Below are 27,680 nucleotides of genomic sequence, written 5' to 3' on the forward strand. Positions count from 1 at the left end.
TGCTTCTTATACTAAATCAGGTTTTGCATCTAATTTCTGTTTTATGTTAAAGCAAAAAAAAAATTACTGTGCTTAGTGATGCTAATGCATACATTTTTCCTACTTAAGCATTGATGTTCAAAGAATTCTTGCAAGGGTAGGTTGACAGGGTAATAGCACATTGATTTTTCTTTTCTTTTTTTCCCCATTATGAAGACAGAGTACTAACAATGTAGAAGACAAACTTAGATAATTTCAAAAAGTGCATGACCATAAAACAAAACAGCAACTTAGATGCACAGCTCTGGAGTTTCTGAGGGAACAACAACAACTCTTAAATAATTCTATGCAGTGCACCTGCAAAAGCTTGTCAGGAGGGGTTAAAGCTCTGCTGTGCTCCACTGATGTCTGCCAATTTCACATGAAGTAATTTAGCGTTGTCCTCCATGGATTTTGGTGTGTTACATACACTCAGTGTGTGAAAGGGAGCATGTGTTGCCCCTGCAAAAGCCTTACTGGAGGGTGGAGTCTGACAGTGGACCATCATGGTGTAAATGCTAGAACTTCAGTAAGAACTGGAGGTGAAGGCAGCCACATGGTACACCACAGTTGATATAGTGAATGTGTTTTTCTCAATCCCTTTGGTAACAGAGTGCAGGCCACAGCTTGCTCTCATTTGAAGGGGCATTCAGTACACCTGGAATTGCCTGTGCCCAAGGTGGAAATGTAGCACCACCAAATACAGCCCATTGCCATGGACTGATACAGATCACACTGGAAAAGGGTGAAGGTGCAGCACATTGATGACATCGTTGTATGGTGCAGCACAGCAGAGGAAGTTTCTAAGAAAGGGAAGAACATAGTCTAAATCTTTCTGAAAGCTGTTTTTTTTCTATAGAACCAATTAAGGTTTTTTTCTATAAAACCAGGTAAGGGGCCTGTACAGGACATCCAGATTTTAGGAATCAAATGGCAAGACAGGTATCATCAGATCCCAGCGTGATCAACAAAATAGTGTCTCTGTCTCTAGCAACTAGCAAAAGGGAAACGCAAGCCATGCATATTCCAGATTACAGTCTTACTGTAAGATTTCTCTATCAGGTGACCCAGAAGAAGAATGATTTTTAAATGGGCTGCTGAGCAATGACAAGCCTGTGACTAAATTAAACAAGTAATTGTTTGTTTATGCAGTAGCCTTTCAGCAAGTCCAGACTGGAGCAGATGTTAAATGTTCTCAACACCACAGCTGGGAACAATGGCCCTACCTGGAATCTCTGGCAGAAAGCACCGGGGAAGACTCGAACTTGTCCCCATGGGTTTTGGAGTTGGGGCTACAGAGGATCTGAGGTCCACTGCACCCTAATTGAAAAGGAAATACTGGCAGCATATGAAGGGCTTCAAGCTGCTTTAGAAGTGATTGGAACTGAAGTCCAGCTCCTCCTAGCCCCACAGCTGCCAGTGCTGGGGTGGGTGTTCAAAGGGAAGGTTCCCTTTACACATCGTGCAGCTGATACTACATGGAGTAAGAGGGTTGCACTGATCATACAGTGGGCTCAAATAGGAATTTCGGATGGACTGGAAGAGTTGTTGATGTGTGCTGAGAAAGCTCCAACATATAATAAAGTACCAGAAAACAAGACGTGATACATCCTTTTCTCTGATGGGCCCTGTCACATTGCGGGAGACCATTGGAGGTGGATGGCTGCTCTGTGAAGTCCGACACAATGAGTCACAGAAGCTGCTGAAGAAGAAGGTAAATTGAACCGGTTATCCAAGGTGAAAGCCATCCAGCTGGCTCTAGACATTGCTGAAAGAGAAAAGTGGCCGATGCTTTACCTCTGTACTGACTCATGGATGGTGACAGATGCCCTGTGAGGGTGGTTACAGCAGTGGAAGCAGAGCGGTTGGTAACACAGAGGCAAACCCATCTGGGCTGCCCCATTGTGGCAAGATATTGCTGCCCAGCAAGGGAAGCTGGTTGTGAAAGTATGTTATGTAGATGCCCGTGTATCTAAGAGTCAGGCTACTGAAGAAAGTCAGAACAATCAGAGGCTGGCTAGGGCTGCAGAGCTTGAAATGGTTCATGTGGATCTGGACTGGCAACATAAGGGTGAATTATTTATAGCTCAGCAGGCCCCTGGTGCCTCAAGCTATCAAGGAAGAGATGCAACAAATAGATGGCCTTGTGGTTGAGAAGTGGACTGTTGTATGGAATAGTCTCACAGGTTATCTGTGAATGTGAGACATGCTGCAATCAAGCAAGCCATGCATGTAAAGCCTCTCTGATATGGAGGATAATGGCTGAAATATAAATATGGGGAGGATGTCAAGAGGATGGAGCCAGACTTTTCAGTGATGCCTAGCAACAGGAACAAACTGGACCACAGGAAGTTCCATCTGAATATAAGGAAAAACTTCTTTACTTTGAGGGTGCCTGAGCACTGAGACAGGCTGCCCAGAGAGGTTATGGAGATATTCTTCTCCAGAGAGATTCAAAGCCCGCCCAGATGCCATCCTGTGCAAACTGGTATAGGTGATCCTGCTTTAACCGGGGGTTGGACTAGCTGATCTCCAGAGGTCTCTTCCAGTGCTTACCATTCTGTGATTCTGTGAGGCCTGGCAGAATGATTATGTCACACTTCCACAAACCAGTGAAGGCAAGTGCCATGTGCTTACAGCAATAGAAGCAGCCACTGAATGGCTGGAAACACGTCCTGTGCCAGGTGATACAACCCAGAACGCTATCCTGGGCCTTGAAAAGCAAGTCCTGTGGCCACATGGCACCCCCAGAAAGAATTGAGTTGGACAACAGGACTCATTTCTGAAATGCCCTCATGGCCACCTGGGCCAAAGAGCATGGCACTGAGTGGGAGTATTGCGTCCCCTATCACAGACCAGCCTCTGATAAAATCTAATGATAAAACAGGCTGCTACAGGCTACACTGAAAGCAATGGGTGGTGGGACCTTCAAACATTGGGATGCAGCTTCAGCAAAGACCACCTGGTTAGTTAACTCTAAGGGAACTGCCAATCAAGCTGGCCGTGCCCAGTCAAAACTTCTGTGTGCTCTAGAAGGGGATAAAGTCCCCAGAGCACCCATGAAGATCTGTTAGGGAAGACAGTCTGAGTTGGGCCTGCCTCAGGCAAAGGCAAACCCATCTGTGGGACTGCTTTTGCTCAGGAACCTAGGTGCACTTAGTGGGTGTGGATGGATGGGGAAGGCTGATGCATACCCCAGGGGAATCTGATTTTGGGTGAGAATAGCCATTAAATTCAATTGTATTATGGTAATTGCTAAATAACCCTGCCATTGTATGATATCATTGCTACAGTTGCTGTATCAATGGTATTACAATAAGAATCACCTAAATTAATGAAGGATGAACTTTGAAACCAAGGAAGGTGCAGCAATGATGGAACTAGAACTGGCTTCAGCAACAAGTGCCCAGCAACTTCCTTGAGACTGACATCTTCAACCTGCAGATCATGAGCAAGGTCTGTGCCAGATACAGTACACACAAGCTTCAGAATCCAACAGGGCACATCATTTCTCCTGCCCTGAGAGACTGTTATGATGGAGCCATATTAAGTCATGGATTAAATTAAGTCAATGGAGAATTTGGAGAGGTGGCCCATAGACTAAGGAAGTAATATCAGCCTCTGTCTGTATGCATGTATATATATATATTTTACAAAAAGACAGGAAGAGTGGTGGTGATTAATTGGGAAGGATAGGATCTGGGCAGGATGTAGATGGTATAGAATAAAGGGCAGATAATGTCCTGGTTTTTGCCTGGGGTAGAGTGAACTTTTCACAAGAAGCTAGGGTGGGACAGAGCTAGGATGGGGCATCCCCCAGTGATGGGGGGGTCACTGGTCCAGAACAGGATGGGTATTGAGTTTTGGGAGGTGAACAGGTTACATTGTGTATTACTTGCTTTGTATATTTTTTTATTAGTACTGTTGTTGGTATTTCCTTTTGCCTTTGCTGTCCTGTTAAACTGTCCTTATCCCAACCCAGGACTTTAACCTTTTTCTTCCAACTCTCCCCACCCTGTCAGGGGTCTAGGGAAGGAGTAAGCAAGTGGCTGTGTGCTGCTTGGTGCTGGCTGGGGCTAAACCATGAGGTGTCCTTGTGTGGATATGCAGGAAGGATCATGTCTGGCCCTTAAATACTGGCATAAGTTAATTTCTCTCCTCCTCTACCCTCTTCTGCATATCCTGCCAAGAAACAATGGATGATGTAAATTACTGTTCTGTGAAAAAGAGAGAGATTATTTGTTCTCAGGCTATCATCCATGTCTTGGCTGATTTTATTGTGAAGTAGTGATTCACAGATATAAGTACTGGAGTTTCTGTTCTGTTTGTTCCCATGTAGGCTTGAGAAATTTGGGAGCTATTTCATCAATTCTGTAAAACCATGAGAAAAACATGTCTGTAGGAAGATGACAAAAGGTAGTTGTACTTCTTAACCCAACCTCTATCAGTTGGATCCCATGGAGCAGTACTTCGGTGTGTACTGTCATGATCAGTTTTACTTACCTTCTGCTTACAGTTTCTCTGAATTACAGAAATTCTCTCTCTTGCTTTTGACCTTGGCTGCTTGTTTTATTGAAATTTGGGTCCTTCTTCCACCATTTCATTAGGAATCTTTCCCATTAATTTCTCCTACATTGCAGCTTTGTGCATTCACTTCAGTCCCTTAATTTATTTTGGGAATATATGTAATTTTATTCCAATGGAAATCTCAGAGAACCCATTCCTTTGAGTTTAGTTCATCTGCTGTAATAAACTTCTTTTCAATGATATAGAACTATTTTGTATCATTTTTTACAATATAGCACCTCATCATATTTTTGAAAAAAACCTGTTTGTCTTGGTTTTGTCCCAGCTGAGAGCTGAGCACCATGCAGCCACTCTTTCTGAGGGTATGTGTGAGGAATTGGAGGGAGGAAAAATGACCTCACAAAAACCCCCAAAAAACCCAAACCTTGTGGGTTGGGATAAAGACAGTTTACTGGGACAGCAGAGAAGGAGAGAAATAACAATAACATGACTTTATAGCAAAATGTACAGAACTGGTGATACACTGAACTCCACAACTCAGGTCATACAGCTCAGAACTGTCCTGAAACCAGACTGTCCCCAAAAAATGCGTGTCCTGGAGCTGTGCCTTCCCCCAGGCGCCCCCCCCCCCCCCCCCGCCCCCTTCATGCTGAGCATGATGTAATTGGTATGGAATACCCTCTTTGGCCAGTTTGGGTCACCTGTCCTGGCTGTGTCCCCTCCCAGCTTCCTGGGCACCCCCTCTTCTCTTTAGCAGGAACTGAAAAGCCCTTGACTGCTTGGCAGCAACTGAAACATCCGTGTGTTACCAGCATCGCTCTCACCCTGACTCCCAAACACGCTCTACACCGGCTGTTAGACAGAAAATTAACTCTGTCCTAGCTGAACCCAGGACACTGTTAGATGTAGCTGTTGATACTTCAGAAAAATACATAAAGAGATGTGAGCAGTGAATACTGTGCATTCATTTGAGCAGAATCTCTGGCCTGGGGCTAACGATACAGATGTGTACTTGGATAAGTCTTGTATGTTAGTGGAGAGAACGTTGAGTCATTTTTTACTTTGTATTTGCTGTTAGAGAGTTACCTGTTTTGAAGCCATGATTGCATTCACTTCAGTCTGGCTTAATTTTATGTTGCCACTGAAGGGGAATGGTATTAATGTTTTGCAACTCCTTTTTACTTGCCTTCTTTGTTGCTGGCACCAGCAGCCATACAGCCAGCCAGACCAGGGAGCTGAGGGGCAGCTTAGTCTGACCCTGTCCAAAATACACGTGCGGAAAAGGAACATAGCAAGAATAATTAACTGTGGGATTGGGATGGAGAAGGAATCTCTTTCAGTGATGCAATTAAACTAATCTAATTTGTATTCTTCTACTTCCCTATAAAAGCTGGTGGAAGTGGTTGTTGTGTTGCATCCGGTCAGGTACGAGTAGGGGCTAAAAAAGGCCTAATGGAAGTGATTCATTCAGGGATTAGGTGTTTACTCTTAAAGACCTCTGTTACCTGAAAAAAAAAAAAAATCTAAGAAATTGCAGCCTTGAAACCTTTTAAATGACTCCCTGAAGTTTGTCATGATCCTTGGTCGGCTGTATAGGACTGAGAATAGGATATATTCAATTTTTATTTCACTGCTCAGCTGTTCCTTTTTCTCTGTACATGCAAGAGCTACAGGCTAATTTCTTAGAATAGGAGTTATAGGCATTTTAAACATCTATGATCAATGCTGCTTGTGACTTCAAAAACTGAGCCTGAATATGGAACTTAAATGCAATACTGAACTGCACTATTGTGGTAATGAACTTAATTCAGAATTTAAAGGCTGATAAACATAAGCTGCCAATTGAAATTCAGCCCAGCAGAACTTAAGTGGAAACTTTGTCAGCTGGACAAAGAAGCCCTTGTATGTCAAATTTCTGCTGTTGGAGTGAGCAATGGATTTAATTTACCAAAAATACGTATTGTTCTTTTAGCAAAGTAGTGTCAGAAAAACTGCAGAAGCGTTTCTCCTTACCACAAACCTTGTCTTATTTAGATGTTTGAGTCCTCCTCTCTTCCTTGCTTCATCTGTGCATGCCATCTCTTCAAGAAGAGAAATAAAAATGATGTGCAACAGCTAAAGTCATAACCTGTAAATACACTTGTAATATTTTGAGTAACTCGTGACATATGAAAAATAAGGTTAAGTTGTCATCCTTTTGGGTATGGAAGGTGTGGTATCTGGCAAATTGAACAAGCTGTAGAAAGGTGGAAATGTTAGATAAGGGCATAAACACACGAAAGGATCATAATGAAATAAGCACAGGCTAACTGATCAGCCAGACAGTTTTTTTGATGAGCTTGGCATGAGTGGAAACAGATACGGCTCATTAGATGTTTTCCTATTTTGAATGACCTAAAAGGAGGCATTTCATTTAAGTCTTGTAGCAGGTAGACATCAGACAAGTGACTTTTTCCTGGGTGTATTGTCAGTTCTCCCTAATGACTGCAGGGTTTTCAGTTTCTTCTTGTCATATGGAAGACTTTCATAATTCACTGTCTTCAGAAATTTGCTAACTGCAGAATAAACTAAGGTGGAATAAAGTATTTTCCTAGTTTAGTATCCCGTTCCTGACTGTAGCCAATGCAGGCTGCTGGGAAAGAGAATAAGGCTATAATAAGGAGGTGGTAATGCCTCCTCAGAATGACTCATAATAGTGGCACCACTTGAGTCAGAGCTGGTTTCTGTAAGTAACTTAAAATGAATTTTCCTTCTATAAACTTACCTAGTCCCCCCTTGGACCTGTGTAACCTTTAAGCATTCACACAGGAAGAAGTTATACAGTTAATATTTTTGTGAGGAGCAATTACCTGTTTTAACTTTTCAGGCTTCATGGCTTGTTGCTTCTTTGGTTGAAAGACAGCTGTATCCATACTCCCTTTCTAGGTGCCCATTTCATAGATGTCTGTTGTGTTCTTCATTTGAGTTCAGGTTTATTTAGACATACCTGGTATGGAAGCTACATTGATCACCCTTGTTGTTCTTTTTGAACATTTTCCAGTTCTTTTTATTTTCTGTTTGGAATAAGGGGAGAAGAAATACAGAACTGCAGACTTCAGACCTGGGCAAACCATTGATTTCTTTGTAGTAGCATGACTTGTTGTGTTTGGGGTTTTTTTCCTCATAATTCTAAGCATTTCACTTGTTCTTCACTATTACATTAGTGGTTTTGTAAATTTGTAATAATCCCAGATGTGTTTTCTGAGTAGTCGTGACCATTTCTACATAGTTATTGAGTTCTGCGTAGTTTTGATCAGCTCAGAGCTCATGGCTTTATGAAGCAAGTTGTTTTCTTCCTTTGCATTTATTGCTTTACATTTCAGCATATGGATTTTCATCTGGCCACTTTTTTGTAGGATATATTAACCTTCAGTCCTACCTCACTATTAAATCGTAGGCCTTTTTTTCTATAGCTGTTCTGTTAGGAAGCTGTACTTTAGTCTTACATGAAGTTACAGTTGTAAGTGAAGATACAGTAACAAATGTTTCTTTATACTGCAGCTTTTCTGAATCTCGGTTCTGTACATTAATTCTGAGCTAATGGCTAGAATGTCAGAATTCAATATTTTTTTCACACTGGAATTCAACAAAACACAAAAAATTCCTAATTCGGTATGATAGTAGTTGTAGTACGTGGTAGATGGAAATTACCTCTTTCAATGGGGAGGAGGGAAGCTATGTGGAGCCCGACCAGGACAACAGGTTTTCTGTATGGATCTTCTGAGAGCAAAACACAGAAACTTTTTCTAAATTCCCTACAAGAGTGGTACTCACACATGTGTCCTAGTGTGGTATATGGGTGACAAACTCTAGCGTGATTTGCTTTGTGAGGTACGGTAGTGAGCTCTTACAAATAAAAACATTATCCTTGTACACCTATACATTGTTTTCAGTTGCCCTGGTGATGCAGTGAGAAACTCCATGGATTTCTGGTTCTCAATACTTGAGCAGAATTTTCTTTTCTTTGCAGTGTGGGATGATAGAATTGTAAAAATCAAGCAAGTTGAAACAGTTTGAACTATGCAGCATAGTTTGTGGATGATAAAAAGCAATCAAGGTTGACGTGTCTGTTGGTGACTTGAGAACAGTTTGTGCATCTCATGGCAAGTTGGGTGAAATTGGGACTCCTGTTTGGTGCCAGGCCCACCATTTGAGTTGAAAGTGGCAGCCTTCTACCCTTGTCACAAATGGGTAATTGGCATTCTATCTTCAAGACAGTTTCAGCAACATTGTCCTGTTAGATTTAGCAGTTCTTGAAAAGCCCATGATATGAATGAAAAAAAGAAATCACTATCTGTATGGCTAGTTTGTGTCCTATTTCTAGAAACAGGTCCTATTTCTTGTAGAAACAGATTCTGAGACCTCTAAATAAAATCCATATGGAAATGTACCCCTGAACGTGGTCATGTTTCAGTGTTACAGTTGTATATGGCAATCTCACCACTGACTGCCATTCCCCAAACAGCTGCCATTAGTATTTTTACTACATTACTATTTTTCTTCTGGAAAAACTCTTGTTCTTGGATAATTTCTACTTAGTCTAAGTCGTCTATACACTGCTTAATTAGGCTTTTAGAAGGCTGAAATAATCACACATAACCCAGGAACAAACATAAATCAAACCAGGAATCTAAGCATTATAAAATCCGGAAAAATTATCCCAAAATTTAGGCTGTGGATGAAGCCTGTCAAAGCCGCTCATCCCAGAAATGTTCCCTGAGTGTTGCAAAGATGATTGATAATTGGCACAAACGATATTTTTTTGAGCTAGATCAGAGTACTCTACTTTTATTTAAAATGTTTTGGTGATCAAGACTTCATCTGTTACTAATACTACCAATAGTTCTGCATATTGCTAAAAAGCTGTTTATGTTGTTTCACTATCAGATATATTTTCAGTTTTCTGTAGCTGAATATTTCTTGGCCTATTTATATGAAGTACCTCTGCTGTTATGCAGCACTGTATTGGAATTCATTTCTGATCTTTGTAGTACTCCCCAGCTACTGAAAGCTCTTACAAGAGATCATGTTAATCCATTAGAGTGGGCTTGTGGTTGCTGTTGTCTCAAACCTAACATATGTATTTTCATTGTTAAGAGTATGACAAACGACTCTTCCAGTATTAATTTCTTAGGTATAAATCAAAAATATTTAGTCTTTTTCTTTATGAAAGGATAATCTTATAGAACATTGATGTTTCTTGATGGAATTTTTGCTTCCTATGTGAGTCTGGATTACAAATTTTGGGGTTAAAAACCCACCGTTAATTCCATATCCTCTCTCCCCTCCTGTTTTGGATGGTTCTGTATGCCTTTTAAACAAAGATTTTGCTTCACCTAAGAGAGTAAGAGCTATAGTTTCCTTGCTATATAGGGATCTTTTGAAGTACGTGGAAAATATTTATCTGTTCGGTTTGAGATTTTTGGGTTTTAGGAGCAGATTTCTAAGTAGCTCATCCTTTGCTTGGTGGTTGTTTCAAAATACAGGTGAAAAACAGACATAGGTTTTGGTTGATGACATTATGTAGAACTTACTGTATGCTTTGGTGAAGTGGTCCCCCTTTTCCTGCAAAATGTTTAGCACAATCTGTAATTCGATCAAATACACTTGATTATCCTACCTCCTAAAGTTTCCTTTAGTTGTAAACAGCACATTTCACAGCTGCTAATGAGTAACAAATCTGTACATGCTCCAAATTGATTATGAGAGATTAAGCCTGTTTACAATCTGTGGACCATTATTGCTTGGTAATAGAGAGAGAGGAAAAAAAAAAGGGAAATTGAATAATCATGGAAGCAATTTCCTATTGGAAGTATTTTCCCACTGGATATGTATTTTGTAAGCATGTCATGAAGCAACACAAGCATGCACTTCTTTTAAAAGTCTAGATATTCCTCCCTGAAATTAATACAATGTCACTTGGGTTGCAAAATGATGGTGGCTGTAACTTACTGTATGAATTACAGGTGATTTAAATTGTCACAGAGAACAGGGTATTAATTTTTGCTCATTAGTCTTTATAACACTTTAACTGCTTGGTGTAACAAACAGTTCTGCCATTTGATAATTCTGAGGAAAATACTGTGTTCCTTTTAAAACACTGTTGACTTCAGTTCTTTGGATCTAATTGGGTTTAAGTAATATGAATTTCAATCATTATTTCACGTTTTGTAAAGTTATTTCTGTCTGTGTACATAAAAAGTATGTACAAGTAATACTGTTACACAGTGGTTGATAGAAGGACAGACATCCTGTGCAAATTATGCACATGGCTTGGCATTATTCTTAGCTATGACTAGCTATGATGTTGATTAACTTATTAGCTGTTTGTATTTTTTACAGGAAGACAGTGATCCAGCAGTTCATGAAAGCCTAAGCATAGAAAATACATTATGGGCAAGCACTGTTGTGGCTTCAGGTAAGTATTGTAAAACTGATAATGTATTTAAAAACCTCTGTGGAACTGTATATTTATTTTTACCATGTGAAATACAGATGGCTTTTGAAAATCTTTTTTAATTCCAGGCTGTTAATCTCTTGCTCCTCTGTTATCTGCCTTCCTATGGGTTTTGTCATGCTACTCAGAAGATTTTCATACCTTTTTAATCCTCCTTAATAGTTTTGGGTTGGGTTTTTTTGGTCACTTGTATACCACTAAAGTCACTGATCGGTTTATTTCAATTAAAACTTCAGGTTGTAAAGTTCTTTGCTCAGTTCAGCCCTGCTGAAGAGCAAGGGTAGCTTTGCATTTGTTTTGGAGGTTTTTTTTTTCTTCTGTGTGTGCTACATGCTTGAAATCTTTTATCAGCCAAAGTTTTCATCATAAAAGAGACATCAGTTAGGTGTGTAATTTTAAAATAACAGGAAGTAAGTATTAGTAACACTTTGTATGTGTCTCATACATCATAAGGAGTTCACATTACGTAGATGCTGTATTCAGGTTTTAAGCCATTGTACTTTTTTTAAGAGCAGAAAATTGTTTTCTTCCATTTTTACTGTAGCTGAGAAGAGTTGAAAGGACAGTAGAATAAAGGGCTGTGATTATTCTTTTGCAGAAAAAGAGCGGGAATAAGGAATTGGGGGGGGGCGGAAGCGGGGTTTCTGAAAAGAATGGGATATAAGAAAGGGAATTGGAACAACTGGAAACATGAGCCAAGAGGAGGAGGGATATGGATGGAAGGGAAGAAGGTCTATGACTGAGCACTCCTTTCCAGGCTCTGGAAAGATAGTCAGGTTCTTTGATTCCCAGTGTTGTTTGGTTTGTTTGCACTGGGAAGCTGTCAAAAGGATGTTGCCTAAAAATTGTCCTTAATTAATTAGGGTTTTAACTTAACTAGCCAAGATCTGTAACTGTGTAAATTTATTTTGAGTTTGCTTTTCCTGAACTTCGTATATGGGGAAACTGCACTCAAAGAGTATGTGTTTGCTAAGTCAGTAATTTTGAATTTTAATTCAAGACCATATATGTTTTCTTTTTCAGGGTAGATGATTTTGTTAGTTAATGTCTGAGACCTCTTGATCTGGATCTAATGTTGGCACCCAAGTTAATGGAAACAGTGCTCCTTTAAAATTTATGCCTTCACATTTATTTATTTTACTTTTGAGGTGTATTGTGAAGGTTTTAAGTGTTTATGAAGGACTTAAATTCATTATTAATGATGTCAGTAGAAAAACACAGAAGAAGATATCCTCTTGTTTTGGAGCATGGTGGAGTAAGACTCTAAGGCAGAATCAGGGCAACTCGCTGAATGATACAAAGTAAAAACATTGAATAGCTCTTCAAGACTGCAGCCCTTCTGAAGAGAAAAGTAAGGGGCTGAATTAATGGTGTCATGATGTGCATACAGAAGTTGGTTGAATTAAAGTAGCAGAGAGAAGAATGTCTTTCAGTAACTGACTTTGTGACATTAACTTTCTTAATCTAAACTTTGGTATATCTTTCATTTCATTTACATCATGTATTGACTGCAATTTAATACTGCGATAGCGTGCACCTGTCTTGTAAGTACTGCAGCTATCAAGCACATAAAATTTCTATTTGCTTATCTGCTTGTTCTGTATAGCATCAAAAATCCAAATATTAACAGCTCAGCCCTTCCTCCCTCACAGAATTTTAGATTCACAGAATTTTAGGGGTTGGAAGGGGCCTCCAGAGATGCAATCTCCAGAGATCCAACCTCCAGGGCTTTGTCCTATTGTACTCTACCAAGCAGTTCCCTGATGAGGTCAAAGTCCGCTCTCCTGAAGTCCAGGATAACGAGCTTACTCTGTACCCTCCTCACTGCCCTGAGGATCCAGAACTGTGCTATTTCCTGGTTTTTGCACCCAAGGCTGCCCATGATCTTCCAGCCTTTACTTGTTGGTGAGAACAAGGTCCAGCATGGCACCTCTCCTCATCAGCTCCCCTGTCACCTGGAGGAGGAGGTTATCATCAACACGTTCCAGGTACTGCCTGGATTGCTTGTGCCCAGCTGTATTGTCCCTCCAACAGATATCCAGGTGATTGAAGTCCCCCATAATGACAAAGGCTTGTGAACATGAGGCTGTTCCTATCTGTCTATAGAGGACCTCATCCACGTGGTCCCCCTGGTCAGGTGGCCTGTAGCAGACCCCCACTGTGGTGTCCCCCGCATTCCCTCTGATCCTAACCCATAGGCTATTTGTCAGTTCCTCATCCATCCCCAGGTGGAGGTTCATGTACAGCTGGTCATTAACATCGAGGGCAACACCCCCTTCTCACCTGCCCTGCCCATCCTTTCAAGCTCTTGGAGGGCTGCTTCCTGCAGTGCTCTTTAAAGCAGCCTAGACAGTAGCTGTTAGTAAGCCAAAGCAAATACGTGACATCTATGTTATGCACTTACCAACCCCTTGGAGGTTGTTAGAAACCATTCTGGATCAACCTGCACTATTATCTTGACCTATTTCTGGCTTATCCCAGCTCGGATAGAGCCAGGGAGATAGATCATTGATGCCCAGGAAAGGACTATATAGCTGAGTTGCAGGTGCAAAGCCTTATTTAATTTTTAAAAGGTTTTGCATATGACTTACAGGACAGTTGTTGGGCGAGGAGGTTGTCCTTCCTGTTTTACATCTTCCAGCATTTAAATATATGCTGAATTTCCTGATACTCATTTTGACATATTACATAAGACACATCACCTCAGCGAGGAGAGCCCACTATCTCCAGGACGCATGTGTTGCAATTTCTCAAGGTGATACCGAGGGTCAAGGTCAGGCTAGGAAAAGTGTTTGGGGTATTATGTGGGGAATACCTTGGAGAACTGGAGCTCTGGTTGCTGATGTCCTGACAGTTCTAGAGGAGAGAGACCACAAATCAATCACCTTGCACAGCAGTAATGGTGAATGTAAGTGTATAAAGGTTTCAAGGAATCTTACCAACTGCATGTTGAATGCAGATTGCCAAAGGTCCTAAAAATATCAGGATACTACAATATTGTTATGTTTCACGGGGGTGGGGGGGTGTGGGGGGAGACAACCTTTTGCTAGAGCAGTGCAAGTGGCAAGAAAAATACTTACTGTCATTTAAGAGTACTTTTCTTTTTTAATTTTGGGAACAAAGAAAAGAATAGTTCAAAAAAACCCATGTAATATCAATCCAATTCCACAGCCTTTTTATATAAAGTCCAGAAGAATGAGATTCCTCAAATTGGTACGTTAAGGAGGCGTTTATTTTGCTTGGTCTCAGTATGTCTCCTTACCCTTTAGACTAACAATAAGCTAAATGGAAAGAAAAAAAAAATCTTGTTTTGTCACACCTAACATATATTATATACCAGTTCCAGTCTCAGAATTGGTGGTGTAGATACCTAAATGGAGATGCCTACTGCGATGAAGTCTGAAGTGCTTTCTGCTCCTTGCCGTAAATCCCTGTCTGGTGACTCTGTGTGTTGTGTTTATTGAACCACAGAAAGTACAAAGACTGGTGTGCCAGGCTTACACTGGAAGCCTCTGGCAGGGGTGAAAATCAAAAGCCCTTCTCTCAAGTCTGAAGAACGCAGCCGTCCTTTTGTTATGCTTTCATAACTGACATAGGAAAAATATTCTGGCTTTTTCCACTTCCAGGCAACATCCCAATGAGTTTCAAAAAGGTAGCAGCAAGATATGGAGTCTGTCCCATTCTTAATATTATTGCTATGGAATTATTAATAGTGCCTGAAGGAAAGAAAGTTTTGGTTAGTGAACTCTTGAAAAACTGCTGTCACTGGAGAAACAACTTTACTTAGTGGTTTAAATTATTTGGTTATATTTATTTTGAAAACTTCATAGGTTATCTGCAGTTCAAGTGCTTCCAGATCATTTGTGTTTGTGACATCACTGACTGTGGTGTCTGCATTTATTGAAATCTTTTGTAGATTTCCTTTTGGAAAGGGAGAGAAGAAAGTCAGCAGTTAAATTTAAAAAAGCCTCAAAAGGTCCACTACAGTATGGACTTTAACTTTTTGCTCTCCATTTACTGTAATGAGCAGTATGGTTCAAATTCCAAACAAGATAATGCAATTTTCTGAGAGACCTGCTGAGATACCTATTAAGAGGAGGTTTGTATTAATGGAATTTTGTGATCATTTTGGCAGGTGTCAGTCTTGCAAAAATCACTTTAGATAGAATCAGAACAATTTGTATAACAGCTATAAAAAGCAGTATTTTGTGCCACGTTCTATACACAGTTTTAATTAATTTGAGCGCTGTCTTCATTTTATATGAAGTGCTTGGGAGATACCAAAACTTAGTATGATCACATATCAGCCTGGGAATATGTGTGTCCTCCTTAATCTCTTTTCCAGGCCCACATGTTTATTGCAGTGGAATCTCTTGCAATTTTTCTCTCCTTCATTAACCACTCTGCCCTTACCAGTCAGCGGCTGCCCAGTTTACGAGAGCCAGTTTGCAAAGAGACCCATATGTAAAAATAACTTGAGTCACTGCTTTTAGTAAGTCCAGGCTTGTAGTACAGCTCGGCTTTTGGGAGCACCAAATGAGGCTTAGTTCTTTCTGCTGTGGGCCAAGGTGAAGTTTAGTGTAAGTATTAAAGTTATATTTGGTGTGGATAATGAGAGAGAATGCTAGGTAAAAAAACGCCTCCAGAAAACCAGAACTGTCCCTGGTGCAACCACTATGGGACAGCACTGAAATTAGGCTTGGCGTTCCCTGGACTGTTGTAGTTCAGGTCTCAGGAACTGTACGTTTACCAGCGTTTTGGCACTGGTAACTTACAGTCCCAGAGTTTAAAATCAAAGATAAAGTTTCATTAAAAGCAGCAGTTCAGTCAGATTTAGCCAAACATACAATCAAAATTCAGTAGTCAAAATGAGTTTTATTTGACGTTCATGTTTGAAACCAACTTTTTAAGAAGCAAAATAAGAGGGAAGTAAAAATGTTGGGAGAAACTTTGGTGTGTGTTGGGGGCACGTTACCTATATAGTGATGTGCAGATTGGCATGTGGATCTGTCAGCAGAGCCTTCTAGAAAATGGTGGGTCAACAGAAGTCATAAGAAAAAGCTTTTGTATGGAGAGGAAAATAATCAAAAACCCTAACCTTAGTTGTCCAGAATATGTGATGTATAACAATTGGTATCTTGTATGGGGATTCAAAGTTTTCACTTCTCATTTTTTAACAAATGAAACTGCCTTTCTTTAATGGCAACATCTTTAGCTCTCATGTTTTTCTCTTCATGTGTTACTTCGACTTTTTATGACCTGTTATGTTGCAAGAATAGTGATAGCAGATCTTGCATGTGGTCCTGATTGCCAAAGACAAGTTATTTACTGTCAGACAAATGTGTAATACTTCCACTGTTTTTAAAGTTTTCTGAGCAGGGTGTTTCTGACAAGGTATGCTAATTATTACTTTATAGCATAAAGACAGAAAAATATATCACGTTACTAGTTGTACTGCCATAAAGTCATTTTAGGTCACTTGAAATCAAGTAATAAAAACCAGGGTTTTGTTTTCTGCTAAGAAATGTGGTAGTGGCATATTCATAAAAATCTAAATTTATTCAGTATAAAATTTATTGAGTGATGCTGAAGCCAAGTCTTTATCATTCAGTAAAAGTTGACTAAAAGATAATTGGAACTGGGGAGTCATTTTTATAAATTAATGAACAGGGGAATATTTTTATATGGGGTTCTATCAAAGTAATTGATTGAGTGAACTAGATTTTACATCATTATAGATGACAGAGCTAGCAGGCATATTGTGTATGATGTGTTCAGCAGCATTGTACTGATTTTTTTATTCCTGGGAAGGGCAGTTAGTTATGCTGTGTGTTAACTTCTAAAAACAGCTGCAAACAGTTGTAACTAAGTGTTTAACCAGTTACATTCAAAGTTTTTTTTCCATTAAAACATTTGTCGTTTGTGTGGATGTTCATTAAAGAAGTTATAGTGATCCTTCATAGTCAATTCTGAAAAGAGTCTTTACAGTAATATGTTCATTGCCTAAATGTTTGGGTTTTTTCATACAACTGGTTTGTTTGAGAGACTGTAAGTTACTGCAAGTTTTAATTTGGACAAATTTTCTCTTAACTGCTTGACTCCTCAGCTTTACTTTTTGTTTGTTTGTTTTTCAGGAACTGTAATTGGCGTTGTCATTTACACAGGCAAGGAAACTAGAAGCGTAATGAACACATCCAACCCAAAAAATAAAGTAAGTTTGTCTTACTGTGGGATTTCCTACTTTTATTTTCATAAAATTTAAAAACAGACATACCTAAAACCAAAAATCTACGAGCTGTTTTCGTGCATGCTGGACTGAATTGAGCTTTGTTATGAGAGGTGAATTCTGTCTCAATCACATTTCAGAAGTAAAATTATTCTTCCTTTAGCTACAAGTGTTACAGGTACTAATGGAAACATTTGTCTTCAAAGTGTATGTGTGTGTATTCAGACAGTCACACTTGAATTCATCTGTCACAGATGAATATTAATTCTGACTTCACATATCTCAGATTATTTTACTGTAAAGTATTTTGCCAGAGCAACACAGTAGTTTTAAGGGATGTTTGTAAAAGACTACTAATATTTATTTGGACTCCCAGAGGATGTAGAGCAAGATAACTGTGGTTCCAGTTAATATCCAGAACACTCTTCGGGGGGTTTTGTAAGCAATGAGAATGTCGCCAAGAGATTTGTCTGTTGAAAAGATAGCAGAAGTTTGAGTGCTTCCCTCTGTACAAGGTTCTTTCAGTTCAAAACAAAGCAAATAGCTCTTCATTTCATTGGTAATGTTTCTGATGTGAGTTGGGGAGGGCCCTCAATTATAACGAAATGAAACTTCAGTTGTTGGCTGTATCTTACAACCCAGACCTGTGTTTAGTAAGAAGATACTTAATTATATTAAGAAAGGAAAAAATACTTGCAAGAGGTTTAGAAAAAAATCAATTGTGACAGGTAGCCATTTTCACGCCATTCATAATAACTTGCTCTGAGTAGGAACATCAAGAATGAAATGATAATACAAATTGCTTGAAGCAGTTATTGCAGTCCCTTGAGTGTATTGATTTGTGTTTCTAATAGAGATGCTTTTAAATGTCTCATTGACAGAGACAGGTGATACGTACCATTATGTGGATTAAGATGGCCTTTTATTATTTTAATCTTTGTAACATACATTTTAAAATAATAGAATGGAGTGGAACCAGAATCTTCATGATGCATAATTATTTTCTATTCCATCTGATACAAAGATGAGCCCTTTAGTAACAGAATATTTCTGTAAGAATTCTGAACAACTTCTGACTAATAAACAGTTCTCACAAGTGTTTAAAATGAAATTATTTAATATATTAAATTGATAGGGGAAGTGTGTATGCTTTACCCAAATTCAACAGATTCTGGAGATATGTTAGATTTTTAGTAAACATTTGTTAAAATTCTTCTTTGCATCAGTATTTCATACAGAAAACTGTGATAAAGGGTAAAAGGATTTGTGTTTTAAATTTCACTGGTGATTTTGTAAAAACTTATTAAAATAGTTGCAAACTGCAGCATGGTTTTTAATATTATGACAATACATGTATCACCTTACATAATAGCTCGGTGTTACAGCTACTAACAATTAAATATTGTGGGAAACTTCATAAGCTTATAATTTTCATGAAGCACTAAGAAATAAAATATGTGTATGCATGCACATACAGCCAAATCCTAATAATATTACCTGGCATGTATTGCACTACCAGTATCTGAACACTATCTAAAATAATTAGCTTAGGAACAATTCAGGATATGTTTAGACTGGACACTAGAGAGCATTCCTTTTACCAAGAGGATGGTCGAACATTGGAACAGGCTTCGTAGAGAGGGGAGTGATGCCTCATGCTGGTCAGTGTTTGAGTGATCTGGCCCTTAACAACATGCTTTAACTTTGGTCAGCTCCGAATTGGTTGTGCAGTTGGACTAGATGATCGTTCTATGTTCCTTCCAATTCAAATAGTCTCTCCTCTTCTAATTGGAAATCATGCTTTTAAATGGCATTTTATCTGCCACTGAGAAAACAGGTGATACTTGTATAACTAAACCATACTTCTTAGTTGTCCAGAGGCCTTTAAAAAGGAATCATTGACCTATTAAGATGTTCAGTATTCTAAATATGTATATTCATTTGTTTCTTAGAGATGCTTGAGTCTTTGTGTCATAGTTAGATGGTAAGGATATATTAAATGTGAAGAATGAAGCTTAACGTAGTGTATGTAAAATTGCCTGCTTTAAATGTCTCTGCCTTCATAGTTGCTGTGTAGAATATAACAAACATGTAACAGTCTTATGCTGTGCAGGTGAAGACTGTCTCCAGAGTCTGTTTTGCATCAACTCTGTGTCAACTCTCTTTCAAATTATTCTGTAAATGTGTACATGAGTCTTGTGTATACCACTTCCTCAACCATATTACTGGCATGGGCCTTTTCTCTCAATGGGCTGAACATCGGTGTTCAAAGCAGTAGTCAACTAGTAAAGAGAACAGTAAGGATGGATTTGTGAACTGAACTATCACAGATGAGTGATTAAATGCTGTACTTCAGTGTAGAAACTAGTTGTCAACATTTTTTAACTTCACCTCTCTGTGGAGTTGGCATCTTGCTGTCTTCTACCATAGGGTGAGCTTGGTTTGCATACTTCTATAAGATAAGGCACTGCTGCCTGCAGGTGATACTGTGTGCTAGGTCGCCTTGCAGTAGTCAGCTCGTTCCTCCTCTGTGTACATTTTGGGAGAGGGGTACCTTCCTGTGTTTTCTCAGGCTTGTCAATAATGATTGCACGTTGGATAAGGATATGTAGCATAAGGAGCCAGAAGGCAAAGGGAGTCTAAAATAGTCTTTGATATTAGAAGATACATTACAGTTGAGAAATTAGATTCGCATGCTTACAAAAATAAAATGGAATTGTTCTATTGTGATACTGCTGCAGACTTGAGAGGAAACAAGTCGGCCCCCTCTTCTGCTTTAGAGAAGAATTGTGTGAAATACTATTTGGAACAGGTTTTAAATGGCAGGCTGTCTCTCTGCTGGTCTTTGAAAACAAATAATAATAATTATCGTCATCATCTTCTAGAGAGTTTCCTGTAAGATGTGCTGAAACGCTTTTGTTGGGAATATAGTTCAGTAATGCTCGTATCTTCTGGCTTTGGGAGAAAGCAAACACTGAGATCTATGATTTATTTACATTGTCAGACTGAAATTTCTCTGTCTAGAAATAAGCAAGAAACACATGGGCTAGACTGTTATCATTCCTGTCTTCGTTGAAATACAGATAGATGCTTCAGTTGTATTTCTTACTGCTGTACTATAAACTGGGTTTTTCTAATGGCAAATTTTTAGTTCCAGCTTAAGGGAAGATGCCTAAACCAATATTAAAATGGCCAATATTAAAATGTAGAGATGCAGACCTGATCTACAAACACTGAGCACAAAGACTAAAACTGGCACAAGCTTAAGCAAACTTACTTGTGAAAAGCTGTGAAATGTATGTACCTGTTCAAGCATGAGGTTTATCTGTATGTTAAACTTGGAAGGATTTATTGTGTTTGCTGGAGTATTTAGTCATTCAAGGAACAATTTTCTTAACTTAAAGTCAACACTTTGTTGTTTTATTACAATTATAAAAATTGTTTCATTGCCTAAGGATGCAGACACAGTCTGAAAAACAAGGATAGAGAAAAGAGAATTTTCTTAATGGATCAATTCAATATGTTTTTAATTCCAAACAATATAAAGAAAAATTATTTCTGACAAGTTTTAATTTCAGTCTAAAATGATGTATGTTCTGTGCTTTAGATAAATGTAGAAATGGTAACATCAACATTATTATAGTCTAATGACTCTCTGCATTTTACCTCATTGGCAGTCACATCAGCTTACTTAGGAATGCAGTTCCAACCTTTAAAAAAAAAATCAGATTGAATTGTGCTCCTCACAATGCTGTAATCAGTAATCAATCTGATTTGGATAGATATTCTTAAACCTTGGCTTTCTGGATGAAGTTGGACTTGTCAATGCTAAAGGTCATTTATAGGTGTTAATTAACCAAGAGGGAAATTAACAAACTAAGATTATTTATTTTGTCTGGCATTTTGCAGTGTTCTCATTCTTACATGTTTAAAAGGTAGAATAGGTTTTTTGTTATGTAAATTTAGAATTGTTTTTTCAGTTTTGGTCTTCCTAGAATGCAAGATTGTTAGCAAAGATCTTCAAGCTCTTCTGCAAATGTGACCTGTTTCCATCACTGGCAACAGATTTTTGGGGTGAAGTTAAATAAAACACATTACTTGGAGGGAGACAGAAGTAAATTCGAGGGAGTGTATTTTGCGTATTAAGATTGGAACATTAAAATTTCTTGGACTGTGCAATATATATATATACAAGCACTCAGAATGTCCACAGTAATGCATCAAAATTAGTAGAAATTCTTTCAAATATAAATGCTGAGAAATCAGTAGGCTCTGTAAAAGGAGCTACAGTGTGTAATCTGTGTTGTGTGCTTCAGACTAGTGCAGAAATAGGTTTTTATATTGCTAATTCTTACAAGCAGTACTCAAAACACTTTTTTTCCCCCCCATGTATGTTATGGAATTCTACATCTGCTGTTAGTTTTCACATCAGAAGTAAAACTTCATAGTAAACATTCAGTGTTCATCAAAATAGTAATTTTGTTTTTTCCCTAATGCTTAACTAGCCTGAAAGATAAATACTTGTGTATTTGTCTTGTGCAACGTCTTGTGGTTGGTGCTTTGCAGATTTTTTTAAGTGTTGTTTATTTTAAAGGACTGATATTATTCTTTTTTTTGTGTGTATGTTGTCCTTGGCTATTTGAAAATGACCTTACCAGTGAGCCCTGAAGTAATAAAAAAAATTCTATTCTGGTAAACTGAGGTAAAATCACTCTCTCCTCCCAGAAAACCTTTCTTCCTAATGCTTTGTGACCAAATTTACTTCTCTGCATTTAAAAGGCTTCTTTATGCTTGTCCTTCTCTCTCCCCCCTCCCCATTTTATGAGAATACGTTTTGAAAAATAATTCATTAGAAAGGACACCCTCCCCATCTACTACATTTGGAGTGAATGGCTGGAGGAGATTTGTGTTCCCAGGAATGAATACCACTGACACACCAGAGGGCTGTGCTGCCATTCAGCAGGAGGTAGACTGGCTGGAGAGCTGGGTGGGGAGAAGGTTAATGAGATTTAACAAGGGCAAGTGTAGAGTCTTGCATCTAGAGAACAACCCCAGGTACCAGTATAGGGTGGGGACTGGCCTGTTGGAGAGCAGCGTAGAGGAAAAGGACCTGGGGGTCCTGGTGGACAGCAGGGTGACCATGAGCCACCAATGTGCCCTCATGGCCAAGAAGGCCAATGGCATCCGGGGGTGTATTAGAAGGGGTGTGGTTAGTAGGTCAAGAGAGGTCCTTCTGCTCCTCTACTCTGCCCTGGTGAGGCCACACCTGGAATATTGTGTCCAGTTCTGGGCCCCTCAGTTCAAGAAGGACAGGGAACTCCTTGAAAGAATCCAGTGCAGGACTCTTATGAGTAAAGGCTGAGGGAGCTGGGCCTCTTTAGTTTGGAGGAGACTGAGCGGTGACCTTATTAATCCTTGTAAATATGTAAAAGATGAGAGTCAGGAGGATGGAGCCAGGCTTTTCACAGCGATGGCCAGTGATAGGACAAGGGGCAGTGGGTGCAAGCTGGAGCATAGGAAGTTCCATGTGAATATAAGGAGAAGCTTCTCCACTGTGGGGCTGATGGAGCACTGGCACAGGCTGCCCAGAGTGGTTGTGGAGTCTCCTCCTCCAGAGACATTCAAAACCCACCTGGATGCATTCCTGTGTGATGTAGTCTGGGTGATCCTGCTCTGGCAGGGAGGTTGGACTAGATGGTCTTTCAAGGTTCCTTCCAATTCCTAATTTTCTGTGGTTCTGTGGTAATTTACTTGTCCAGCATAGCATTTTCAATACCCAAACTATATGCATCTCCTTCCTTCACACACTTTTTGGAAATTCCTTAAATTTGGTTATTGAACATCTTGTAGTTGCACAAGTAAGGCATTCTTACCTGTTCCACCCAAAAGGCTAACAGTTTTGAGTCCAACTTGCATTTCAATTCTTCATGAGTACATATGTTTACATTAGTAGCTATGCTTCTCCATAGCAGAACCACGTCATGAATCCTGCACTTTGCTGTAGACAGGGGGAAGCAAGTGCCCCATGAATCCCCTATTAGATAACACAAACAAGAATTTTTGTTACCTGAAGAACTTCGGAAGGGCCACAGAAATACATTGACTTTACCCTGCTGCTAAACCGCGACGTGTGGGTCCAGTAGCTTCGCTTGCGTGTTTTTCTTACTAAACTGAAAATTTGATGTTCACAGTCTATTTGAAAAGAATGGCTTTCTGTGGCTGTATGCCTGTAGGGCCTCGGATAAAAGCAGAACCTTGAAACTGTTATGTGGCTCTTAATGACAAATTTCAAGAACTTGTAAGAACAAAAGTGTTTATGTAGACAGAAAATAGAGCAGCCCCTCCCAAAGACCAGCATCTCTGTGAAATGGATGAAACACTGTTAGGTAGGGAAGAGGACAAAAGATGTCTTGTCTGAAATGTTTTCAAATAAAGTCCTGAAGAGCAAAGGAGTCACCCTTACATTTCCAAAACTGGGATTACAACATTGGAAGATTGAGGTGTAGAAACAGTCAGCAGGGTTTTGGCAAATCAAACCCAAAATTTCTATGTCCTTTTCTCTGACCCAAGAAGAATTATCTACCTACTATCACTACCAGTAACTCCGTTAACTGAAATAGCAAGTGTGGGAATGAGGATTTCCATTGTAACATGACTAGTGTGGAAAAGGTACAGTTCCAAATAAAGGAACTGAGCTGGTCAGTTTTCTTTTGTATATAGACAACTGGAAGAATGCTGTATTTATACCACTGTGACTGAAACAGTAAGGCTGAAAATCTTGATTGACGACTTTGAGTGCAATGTGAGGGTCAGAATGCACTATGTTGCACCAGTTTTTTTTGTGCACTCTGATATTTTATGTACAGCACGCTCCACAATTTTTGCAATTGGTTCTTTTCAGAGACTTGGTAGGGCCCTTTTATCCACATTACAAGTGCTTCTCAAATAGCAGTGTATGTCGTTTTTATACTCTTCCTGTTTACATTCTTCTCTCCAAAAGTAATAGTAATATTAGAAATGGGAAACTGGGAGACACACCCCTACCACCCACTCCTCCTACCCCCCAGAAAACCAACAACTGAGAGTGGTCGGTTTAAGGTATTGGACTTCATTTCTCCTACAACTTAGTCTTTCATAGTACTGTTGTATCTCGATTCCTGCTGTTACTGGGTTTGCATGCACATGATGTCTCTAGCCTTAGAGCAAGCTGGATCCTAATGTATTTTCTTTGGCATCTGGAAAATAATATTAGATCATCACTTGCTTATCTACTTTGCTGTTATATCCCTGGGCTAGAGAATAAGTTGTTCCATGATGTAGCCTGCTATCAATTCACAAGTTAAAGTCCCAGAATAACCCGTGCCCTAACTTCTAATTTGTTCTGAAAGCAACAATTAAACATACTATGCAGTCGGCATACCAAGTCACGTGGTAGGTCTTTTCTGGCTACACGTAATTTAGCATGGTGTGCCGCATTGCTGTGTAGCCTGTGAGTCACCCAGCCTGCTGCTGCTCGAGTCCTGAACTGAGGAGGCTGTCTTTACCAGGTTGTGGTTCCGTGCTCCTTGGGACGTGGGCGTTGAGTAAACATTTCCACTTCATCTGGTGCCACTTTCTGTTTGTGGTTCTAGTGCAAGGCCAATGTATAGGCAACAATATACAGTTTTGTTCTAAACACAACAATTCTGTATCAATACACAAACCAAGCAGCAGCTCTTTGGTAGTGAGGAAGAACTCTGGGTAAATCCCAGAATTTACTGTATATTATTTTTACTGGCAAACTCTCCCATTGATTTTGCTAAGCCAAAGAATTTATTCATAGCTGTAAAATTCCTACAGTGTTAAATTCATCCCCTATAATAAGAATATAGGTAGATAAAAATTTATATATTTCAGAATATGAATGACTAGTCAGAGTCCTAAATTTTTGTGAGTTTCACCAAGAATTTTGCTTGATGATGTTCTAAAACACATCACTTCCCATTTTGGACATTCCCATTAAAAGTTGCTTGGATTTTGTTCTCTTTTAGAGTTTGGCTCAGCAGTTCAATGTCATTTCACACCAGTGTTTGAGAAAGGATCAGTGATGGAGTACACTTTCTGCAGTAGTCTCTAAAAAAGATTGGAGAAGATTGGTCGCCTCACAAAATGCTCTGAGCAACTCTTAAAATAGATCAAGTTATGGAATAACAACTACTTGTTGCTTATTCACCAGACATACAGTGTATTTTTACCTGTAGCAAATGAGGCTAAACCAAATGATTTTGTGGTAAAATCTAGAAACCCTTTGAAATGTTACCATTTTAGAGAAGGCAATGCAAAAGGCGAGATTCCTTGTGTAGCTGGCTTGTGCCGAATATCCCAGAGAGCTGCTAGAAGAGACAGTCCCTGATGGCTACTTCCTCAGCTGCTGCCTCCGCTGCTGCTAATCAGTTGCAAGAGTTTACTTTACCACTCGCACTGCTCCTTACAGCTTTGTTGCTGTTCAGATTTAATCACACCGTTGGCAAAATGCAGCTGCTGGGAGGTGGAGACGGTAGGGGCAGAGGGCACTGCCTCCTGGATAATACTTGTAAGCTCAGCTGATTGTGTGGAACTGCACCACCTTCCTAATGCTCTGTGAGGCTGTGCTGGCAGCATGCGAGCCAAAGTAACGGTAACCACATTACTGATGCTGGGGAAACATACTGTTAAATGTTCTCCTGCATTAAGGTTATGTTCTCGGTATCGAGTGTGTGCAATGTACTGTGACTGGTACTGATTTTTATGAGGAGTTTATTTTTCCTTACTGCATGTATTTTATTGGAAATCTGAAACCTTTAACTTAATTGTGGAATTGTTCTCTGTATATTCCTTTCCAAAGATGCATACGTTCCTGAAATTTGAGTACTAAAAATTTGTAGAAAGTCAGGAGTGCCCAATATCTGTATTTAACAGCTCTAGTGATTATTAGAAAAGCCTCCATAAATTTTGGGTTGCATAATCTTTCAGAATTTGGACAATTCTTTGCACATTTTTCTGAACTTGCTCAAATTTTTCCAAGTATGCAAAGGAATTGTAGAAGGAGGAATAGAGATGAGGTTATTATATGTTCACATATAATAACTTATTTTTTAATTATTATTACTACGAAAGAGGGATGTATTAAATGTCAGAAACTAGGATCTTTGAGACCTGCAGAGCATTCTTGAAATAGACACTCATCGTACATTCATGTCTTTTACTTGGATGCTTCACCTGCATTATTGTTTTGCTGGTTAGCTGCCTTTTTACGTAGCCCAAGTACAGAAAGAGAGATCTGTGTGTTTTTATTTATGAGACTTACTAATTTATGCAATTGAAGTCTGATGTATTTCCCTCAGTACTGGAGGCTCAGTTGTCATCATGTTTCACATGATTTGAAATCTTAGTCTCTACTGTGATGTATATCTAGAGGAAAAGTTCTATACATATCAGGTCATAGTATTTGTTTTGATAGTGGCTGCACATAGTGATCATAACTAAGATAATTTGCTTAGGTCTGTTTTTACCCTTAAAGTAAAAAGCTTGTCATATTCTTAACAAATACGGGTTTTGCCCTTCTTTTTTACCTCAGTTCAGAGTGAAAGCCTGTGGATAGTTTTAGCATTAAAATCATCATTCCAGGTTGTACTGGATGTAAATAATGTGGTTTAGATTATTGATTAGTTTGCAAAGAGTGGATTGCTCTTCATACTCTTACAGCTAATTCCCTTCCCATTATATCTTTTGGAATGTATCCCAAAACATTGTTTATACAATATAGTCCCCAAAGAATCCACTCACATATTTTCTTTTATAAAAGCAAAGAGACATGACTTGTGATTCAGCTGAAAATATTCCTTCAGGGTTGGAGGGATAGACTTGTTTCCTTCTTCTTATCACATTGAGCTTTTTATCTTGAAAATGGGTGGGCAGTGGTTGAGGTTTTGATTTGGTCTTTCTTTAAGTTACTGTTGAATTTATTTTATTTTATTCACTGTGTTTTAATTGCCTACTGTATCCACAATGTGACTCTGCTAGCACTAGTCTTCTGCTTTCATCAGAGTAGCTTCCCCATTGGCTTGTTCTGCTTCTCCACCCTGTTATTCTGGTCTTTCTGATATTTTTAGTAGTTGCTCCTATGTCTTTGCCTTTTTCTTCCTTTCTTTCATCTCCATACAAATCTTATACATCCTTGTCTTTCTCTGACCATGCAGCTCCTTTGTGAAGTTTGATTCTTTGATAAGCTGAAATTTTCAAAGAATATTCCTCATCTGTCACGGTTTGTGTGGCTTGAAAAATATCGCCTCGTTTAATTTGCATTCATTGTGCAATAATGAAGATCATGATCCTGGTTCACTCCTTCAGCTTGACATCATTCTGTGTGATGCTTCCTCCCTAGCCTGTCCAGCA

The 27,680-nt window shown here is 39.2% G+C and overlaps 1 protein-coding gene across 2 annotated transcripts in view; it reads left to right on the forward strand.

The window, feature by feature from the left end:
- The window catches only part of ATP9B (ATPase phospholipid transporting 9B (putative)), a 170,945-nt gene that overhangs the window by 76,187 nt on the left and 67,078 nt on the right, over positions 1-27,680 (forward strand). For both annotated transcript variants that reach the window (XM_084280137.1, XM_084280138.1), the window contains exons 10-11: positions 10,927-11,002; positions 17,176-17,252. In XM_084280137.1, coding sequence (XP_084136263.1) covers positions 10,927-11,002; positions 17,176-17,252 — 153 coding nt within the window. The remainder of the gene's footprint in view (positions 1-10,926; positions 11,003-17,175; positions 17,253-27,680) is intronic.

This window comes from Gallinula chloropus (assembly GCF_964237585.1).
Source record: "Gallinula chloropus genome assembly, chromosome: 2".
Classification (NCBI taxonomy): domain Eukaryota; kingdom Metazoa; phylum Chordata; class Aves; order Gruiformes; family Rallidae; genus Gallinula; species Gallinula chloropus.